Source organism: Daktulosphaira vitifoliae, unplaced genomic scaffold (assembly GCF_025091365.1).
Source record: "Daktulosphaira vitifoliae isolate Bord-2020 unplaced genomic scaffold, ASM2509136v1 Scaffold_5, whole genome shotgun sequence".
In the NCBI taxonomy this organism is placed as follows: domain Eukaryota; kingdom Metazoa; phylum Arthropoda; class Insecta; order Hemiptera; family Phylloxeridae; genus Daktulosphaira; species Daktulosphaira vitifoliae.
Window position 1 is genome coordinate 26,453,699 of NW_026099576.1, and position 9,077 is coordinate 26,462,775.

The 9,077-nt window shown below is 28.7% G+C and overlaps 2 protein-coding genes across 9 annotated transcripts in view; one reads left to right on the forward strand and one right to left on the reverse strand.

Annotated features, from left to right (window-relative positions):
* The window catches only part of LOC126907692 (uncharacterized), a 72,471-nt gene that overhangs the window by 42,969 nt on the left and 20,425 nt on the right, over positions 1–9,077 (forward strand). The window lies entirely within an intron of this gene.
* Positions 1,526–9,077, reverse strand: part of LOC126907691 (uncharacterized) — a 63,819-nt gene continuing 56,267 nt past the window's right edge. Inside the window, exons 4-5 of one of the 8 annotated variants that reach the window (XM_050689161.1) lie at positions 3,589–4,095; positions 1,526–3,102 (exon numbers count right to left, since the gene is read on the reverse strand). In XM_050689161.1, the coding sequence (XP_050545118.1) occupies positions 1,757–3,102; positions 3,589–4,095 (1,853 nt within the window). In that variant the 3' untranslated portion in view covers positions 1,526–1,756. Of the gene's footprint in view, positions 5,125–9,077 lie in introns of all 8 variants that reach the window. The other 7 variants (XM_050689160.1, XM_050689158.1, XM_050689156.1 and 4 more) reach the window with 7 other exon arrangements.

Sequence of the window (9,077 nt, forward strand, 5' to 3'; positions counted from 1 at the left end):
AGAAACAGATTTTTTTCACAGCTTATTCGTCACAAAACAACAAAAAAATAAAAAATAAGGTGATTATCTGAATGAAACAGAACGTATAATCAGCTATACATAGTCAGCAGAAAACTTGTCACAGTGTCAAGAGTGGGTAGATGAACTAAGACCACTGATTGTCATAATGAAAGGTGAACGGCTGATATTGAGAAAGGTACCAGTGAATGCCAATTTAGACCAGGGCATAATGCCGAGTCAAGATTTAAATGGTCGTGCTACCAGTTTAAATTCTTTAATATGGATTCACGTTGAAAGAAGACAAATAAAAAAAATAGAGCTTCTTTAATAGTATTTAGGAAATATTCTGTTTTAAATATAAAACTTTCTTAAAGCATAAAATATATATCTTTATTTTTAAATTAAGAAAAAGATAAAACATATTGTTAAATTAAAATAATTATTTATATTTATTAAACATTTTATGTGGAAACTCATATATATTACTTTTACTTGTTTTTTTTCGAGATTTTACTAAAACTAAAAATTAAAAATATTGGAAATTTTTTTTTTAAATAGTTATTTTTAGATACAATTTACACCTTCGTTAATTTAATTCCAGTTCATTTTTTCAAAAATAATTTGCGATGAATAACTATAATAAAAATTAGGATATTACAACAGAACATTAATTACGACAACCATTTTTAGAAGCATAGTTAATTATATCAGTATATCCCTTTCGAGAAGCTTCACGATCACGATTTAAATCAGAAGTTTTTAATTTTTTCGCCAAGGTACTAACGTACTCCGAATAGCCTTCGAACGCATGGCGGTTAGGCGGTTGTCGGTTACTAATTTTACTACGGGTTGTTCTGATAATTCTTGTTTTACTGCCTATGTGGCCGCTGTAGAACTTTTTACTAATAATTAAGTATTTTTGAATATAATTCACAGTTAAAAAGTATAGCAAAACTCAAACTAAGAACGTACACAACTAGAACGGCTGATCGACTAAACAAAGGGAAATTGTGAGTAAACACGTGCTGTACAGACGCTGTAATGATTGAAAATCTATACTTCAAATTTAAAACACGATATCGATCATAGGTAACTTCTACTAATTACAAAGCCGCGAAATTAAAAAAAAAAAGAGAATCGCTAAAATAAGCGAAAAATGTGATTCTGGAGCATAAAAGTTGTTCGGAAAAGTTTGATTTAAACGAAGTTTGAGTTTAGATCAGTACTTGGGCGCTGAAGATTTTGATTCTAGGATTGTTTTAGAATGATTTAAACTAATAAAAAAAAATGAAAAAAAAAAAAAAAAATTTGGTGGATATTACCCCTTAATATGGATTGACCATGAAAGATGATGAAGAAAAAAATTGGGCTCCTATAATAGTATTTTAAAAATATTTTGATTTAAATAAGAATCTTTCTGAAAGTATAAAAATTACTTATTTATTTTTAAATTAAGAAAAAGGAAAAGCATATTATTAAATTAAAATAATTATTTATTTTTATTAAACATTTTATGTCGAAACTGATATACATAAATTGTAGCTTTTTTTTCGAGATTTTTTCTAAAAACTATTATCAGTACAAACAATTTATACAAAAACTTTTATTTAAAAATTAAAAATATTGTAAATTTTTTTTTTTAAACAGTGTTTTTTAGATACAATATACACATTGAATAAATTAGTTCCTGTTAATTTTTTTAAAAATAATTTGCCATGAATAATTATAATAAAAATTTGTATATTTCAACAGAATATTAATTAGGACAACCATTTTTAGTAGCATAGTTGATTATATCTGTATATCCATTTCGAGCAGCTTCAGAAATGGTACCTATACTCCATGAACAATTATTTTCATAAGCATATTTTAAGCAACGAAATTGACCATTGGCAGCAGCAAGTCTAGTTGTGCCTTCGTCCCACTCACAATCATTTTCATGAACATATTTTAGGCAGTTTAAATTTCCATTTGCAGCAGCTCCACTCATAGTTCCTTCGTCCCATTTACACCCATTATTATGTGCAAATATCAAACAGTTAATATTATTATTCGCAGCTGCTTCCCTCGTTGTGCCTTCGTCCCATAAACACCCATTTTCATGAGCATATTTTAAGCAGTCTAAATTGCCCTTTGCTGCAGCCCCTCTCATTGTACCTTCCACCCAATCACATCCATGTTTACGGGCATATATTAGACAATCTAAATTACCATGCAAAGCTGCTGCCACTATTGTATCTTTGTCAAAATAACATCCCTTTTCATGAGAATATTTCAAAAAGTCCAAAAAGCCACTTGCTGCAGCAAATCGAGTTGTGCCTTCATACCATTTACAGCCATTTTCATAAGCATATTTTAAACATTCTAAATTACCGCTAAAAACAGCTGCTTCTGTTGTGCTTTCATCCCATGGACATTCATTTTCATGGGCAAATTTTAACATATTTAAATCATCTCTTTTGGCAGCAGTAGTAGGTGTACGTACATTCCATTTACAGCCATTTTCATAAGCATATTTTAAGCATTCTAGATTACCACTAGAAGCAGCTGCTTCTGTTGTGCTTTCATCCCAAGGACATTTATTGTCATGTGCATATTTTAAAATAATTAAATCACCTCTTCTGGCTGCCGCAGTAGTAGTACGTTCATCCCATTTACAATCATTTTCATAAGCATACTTTAAACATTTTAGAGAACCACTAGAGGCAGCTGCTTCTGTTGTGCTTTCATCCCACGGGCATTCATTTTCATGTGCATATTTTAATAAATTTAAATCACCTCTTCTGGCTGCCGCAGTAGTAGTACGTTCATCCCATTTACAATCATTTTCATAAGCATACTTTAAACATTTTAGAGAACCACTATAGGCAGCTGCTTCTGTTGTGCTTTCATCCCACGGGCATTCATTTTCATTTGCATATTTTAACATTTTAAGATTACCTCTTTTGGCAGCAGCAGTAGTCGTACGTTTATCCCATTTACATCCATTTTCATAAGCATATTTTAGACATTCTAAATTACCGCTAGAAGCCGCTGCTTCTGTTGTGCTTTCATCACAAGGACATTTATTTTCATGTACATATTTTAATATTTTTAAATTACCTGTTCTGGCTGCTGCAGTAATTGTAAATTGATCGCATTTACAACCATTTTCAAAAGCATATTGTAAGCATTCTAAATTACCACTTGAAGCAGCTGCTTCTGTTGTGCTTTCATCCCACGGACATTCATTTTCATGGGCATATTTTAATATCTTTAAATCACCTATTCTAGCAGCCGCAGTTGGTGTACGTTCATCCCATTTACAGCCATTTTCAAAAGCATATTGTAAGCATTCTAAATTACCACTTGAAGCAGCTGCTTCTGTTGTGCTTTCATCCCACGGACATTCATTTTCATGGGCATATTTTAATATCTTTAAATCACCTATTCTAGCAGCCGCAGTTGGTGTACGTTCATCCCATTTACAGCCATTTTCAAAAGCATATTGTAAGCATTCTAAATTACCACTTGAAGCAGCTGCTTCTGTTGTGCTTTCATCCCACGGACATTCATTTTCATGGGCATATTTTAATATCTTTAAATCACCTATTCTAGCAGCCGCAGTTGGTGTACGTTTATCCCATTTACAGCCATTTTCATAAGCATATTTCAAACATTCAAATTTACCAGTAGAAGCTGCTGCTTCTATTGTGTATTCATGCCACGGACATTCATTTTCATGTACATATTTTAAAATATTTAAATCACCATTATGAGCAGCTGCAGTAGTTGTACGTTTACTCCATTTACAGCCTTTTTCATAAGCATATTTTAAGCACTCAAAATGACCCCTAGAAGCAGCTGCTTCTGTTGTTTTATTATGCCATGGACATTCGTTATCATATGCATATTTTAAAATATTTAAATTACCAACTAAGGCAGCCGCAGCTGTTGTACGTTTATGCCATTTACAGCCATTTTCAAAAGCATATTTTAAGCATTCAAAATTACTGCTTAGAGCAGCTGCATCTATGGTGTTTTCATTCCAAGGACATTTATTTTCATGTGCATACTTTAACATAGTTAAATCTCCTCTTCTGGCAGCCTCAACAGGTATATGTTCATTCCATTTACAGCCATTTTCATGTGCATATTTTAAACATTCTAAATGTCCGGTAGAAGCAGCTGCTTTTGTTGTGCTTTCATCCCACGGACATTCATTTTCATGTGCATATTTTAAAATACTTAAATTACCATGAAGGGCAGCCTCGTAAGTTATTCTTGTATCCCATGGACATCCTTTTTCATGTAAATATTTTAAATTTTCTAGATTACCACTTGAGGCAGCACTTAAAGTTGTGTTTTCATCACACGGATATCCATTTTTAAGGACATATTTTAAAATTTCATGATAACCTGATGCAGCAAAGTTAATTGTGGATTCATCGAATTGGTGTCCAGTCTTATTAATATATTTTAATAGTTCTAGATTACCTCTAAAAATCGCAGTTCTGCTAATTTTGGATTGATCCCATGGACAATTGTTTTCAATAGCATATTTTAAGCATTCTAAACTGCCGATAGAAACAGCGGTGTCTGTTGTATTTTCATCCCACGGACATTCATTCTCGTGTGCATATTTTAAAATATTTAAATTACCACTTATGACAGCCCCACAAGTTGTCCTTTCATTCCAAGGACAATCATTGTCATGTAAATATTTAAAATTTTCTAGATTGCCATTTATGGCAGCACTATAAGCTGTGTTTTCATTACAAGGATATCCATTTTTAAGAACATATTTTAAAATTTCTATATTACCCGTTGGAGCTATATTAGTTGTGTATTCATCAAATTCGTATCCATTTTTGTGAACATATTTTAATATTTCTAGATTACTCTTTCTTATCGCATTTGTCGCAATATTGAATTGATTCCATTTACAGCCATTTTCATAAGCATATTTTAAACATTCTAAATGACCATTATTTGCTGCAGCTTCTGTTGTTCTTTCATCCCATTGACATCCATTTTCAAATGCATATTTTAACAATTCTAAGTTTCCATTTTCTGCAGCCATTCTAGTCGTATCTTCTTTTAATTGCCATTTTTGTTCATCATTTGAATTTTTATATTGAATTGCTAAAAGAAAAAATTATTGATTAATTTTCGTCGTATTAAAACTTTATTTTGATTACTTAAAAAAAAACATCAAAATAAGAAATATTTTTTGGTTATCGAAAAATTAAAATTGGGTCTTGATTTTTTTTTGTCATTAGGCTTTAATCATGTTTCTATTTTTTGACTAGTAATAGTTATAATAAATGAATATATGAAAAAACTATATATATATATTGGATAATAAAATATTATTTTATCACTTTTGTAGTTAAAAACTAAAAAATAATCTCAATGTGATAGTATTTTAAGTATGTGTGTCTCTTAATCGATTTATTTATGTTAATAGAATTATTTTTTATTGGATAAGTGCATATTAGATGCATACAGCTGAATACAAAAAGTTAGAATAAAAATGTTTGATATACTATAGAGAAAAAATATTTAAAATTTAAATAATTTCATTGAAACACACTGGATGCAACTATATTAAATTTTATTTTAATAGATTAAATTTACTTTATTAATACATTTTATTGAAGTCAAGTTTTATTTAAATAATTCTAATTTTAAATAATTTGAATAATAACTTATTTGGATAATTTTAAATAGTTTAATTCAAACTAAATAAATCAATTATACTTAATTGAAAATTAAAAATTTTAGTTGGTATTTTGTTTTATGTTATATTTCACAAATTATCTATTTTAATATACTTTTGATCGAAAAATCTTTAATTCTGAAAATGTATTCTAATAATAATGATGGAAAATTATTTAAATTGATTTTTCTTCTTAAAATATAAATAAATGATACGAATGTTTTTTTATTAATTTAAATATTTATTCATATAGTTATTTACATAAAAAATTCGTGTAACTATAGATAGTTGGTCTGGTAACTTTAATATGTACATACAACTTTGGATATATTTTTGCTTTTTTATTTTAACAAAATTAAATGATGATAAAATAAAGTACAAAAACATGATCTTAATTATAGAAAATGTTGATTTATTTAACATAAAAGCCGCAGCACAGTGGAGTTGCGAAACAGTGGAGACTCGTTATAGTTGGACAAATATAAATAATAATCAAAAATATATATGTGTTGTATTTTATAGAAGAATTTTGTTATCTTTTCTTTCATAGGCATAATTCGATCTTATGTCTTAGACGGGGTCAAAAAATGTTCAATCGAATTTTCAATGACTTTTGTGTTGTGTTCTAGTGAAACTAAGAGAACTTGATCTGCAGTTGGAGAAGAATATTTAAAGAAATTAAATTTACAATCCAAAATCTTTTTTTTACTTAATCATCTCGCCATTCAAAGACCACAATGTTCTGTTATACAATGTCCATAAGGTAGAACCTATTAGTTTTTGTCTAAGATTTGTTATTAAAAAATAATTGAACCAATGTAATTAAAGTGCATTGTAAAATATTTGATTACTATTTATGTTTAATCAGTTATATTTTTGCAATGTCACTTATGGTTGGTATAATCATTTAAATTGATAAAATAAGCAAATTATCTATTTGAAATACAATATCTATTCTTCTTTTTATGTTAGGTATTCTTTACATAACCTTATCCATCACTCTCCAAAACACTTCCTTGTCTATTTAATTACATCCTATTTGTGGTACTTACTACATTCAAAACATTTTTCTCGAAAATTAGTTTAGGACAATAATTCTGTCACTTTTCCTAGCTACTTCTAGTTCANAGTTTAGGACTATAATTCTGTCACTTTTCCTAGCTACTTCTAGTTCAATATTTCAAAATCATTATTCTACACTCCGATGGCCCGCAATGTGGCAGAGATTAGACTGGCTAGTTGATAAATGGAGAGACACTTTGGAGAATGCTTATAATTAGTTGGAATATTAACTATGATGTTATTGTGCTAGTATTCTGTCCAGCCAGGTTGTAGCGATTCAATAAGTAATAGAACACAATGCAATCTAGTCATGAATTTTTCAGTGTATTTATATATATGTAGATAAAAAGAAATAAATAAATACCAATATTTTATATGTGTTAGAATATTTATATCACCAAAAGTATTCGACCGAAAATAAGATGTATAATATTTTTTGTAAATCCCAGTGATTACGAAAGGAGCAAAAAATCGTGCATATTTGATATAAAAATGTAACTATGAACGAAACATACACTTACGTACATTCAATTTGTGTATTTTGGTTGAGTTCCAGAAAGCCGTAGAGACGCAGACAGAATGGCAAGGCGTCCCAGTGTCAGCGAAAAGGATGTTCAGAAACCGTACATAACCTGTACAAAAACCACCCGAATTTGGAGGAAAATGGCCTTTTTATAGCCCGCAAAACTGGTTTAGCAATCTGTGATGAGATTCTTGAAATATTTTTTGTTGTATTTGATTGGTTAATGTTATTAATGTGAGGGTAGTTAAATCTTGTGTAAGGGTATTATTTTATTACTTATCTTATTCACGGTGGAACACTGATTTGGTGATATATTTTATTAGGTATAAGTATTGAATATTACATGTATTAAAATGGTATACTACACTAACCATACCTTTCATAATGCACCAATGCAGTTTACACATAAGTTTTTGCGAAACAATTTATTAACTTTTTTTTAATTTTCACAAAAAAAAATCGTATATTTTTCTTAACTTTGATGACCGTTTTCACCACTAAGACAACTCCAGAGATGAATTTTTTTTTAATAATTAACATAAGGTTTAATTTAAGATGTATATATAAATATAAGGGTCGGGATTTTTGGATCATTTTATAAAGTTAAATTTTTGTGCAATAGTTGCCATTTTTTATCCCCCCTTGTTAGCATATAAATAATATTAAAGCTTATGTAATATACTTTATTATGAAAAAAAAAATTAGAACTTTAATATGTCTTATGGTGAAAATGGCTACCATATTCAAAAATATGTTATTTTTGAGTTAAAATTCTCGATATTGTATTTTATTTTATCTTAAAATACCTTACCGAAGTTTTTGAGTTTTTAATTCATTTGATTTTTATCTCATTTCTATATGAGAAATATTATAATATTTAATAACTTCAATGAATATCAAGGACCCCATCATTATAATCTACTCACGTTTGAAGAAATTTCTTATTCATATGAAAATTATTTTATTATGTGATATTTTAGCTTCGATGCGAAGCTGAGAAGGTATTGGTTTTACTAAGATGTGTTTTTTTTTTTTTGTGTCTGTTACCACTTTTTCTCAGCTCTCACCGAACCGATTTCTTTCAATGATACGTCAAAAGATCACAAATTGTATCTAGTCGAAGACATTACCCTCAAAAATTGAAAAAAATTCCCTCGTTCCCCGTAAATGGGGGAAACCTCCAAAAAAATTACGAATATAAAAATCGCTAATTTTCGAAATTTTTTCAATTTTTTTTTACTTAAAAGTGCCATAACTTTTTCAATAATATTGATAATAAAAATAATAAAAACCCTTAACCTACCCACAAGGGGGGATTTAAAATGACAACTTTTTCACAAAAAATTAACTTTTTCAACTTAACTTTTGAAAATGTTCCAGAAGGTCTGACACTTTTATATATATCTTAAATTGAAGCTAATGTAATGTTCTTTATTATGCAAAAAAAAATTTCGGACTTTATTTTATCTTCACGGTGAAATTGGTTACCAAATGTTATTATTATGTGAAAATTCTCGATTTTATTTTTTACATTTTTAACTTTATAATGCTATGACATATTTAAAAGTGTATGGATCAACATTATATTTTTATAAGAAATAATATTTTTTAATAATCCCTTTTTCATTCGACATACTTTATCTTAATTAGGATATTTATAATGAACTAGCAGATCATGTAGCTTTTGGAATAATCCACCNTAGGATATTTATAATGAACTAGCAGATCATGTAGCTTTTGGAATAATCCACCAATTTTTTAAAATTAAACACTATCTAAAGATTTGCATCG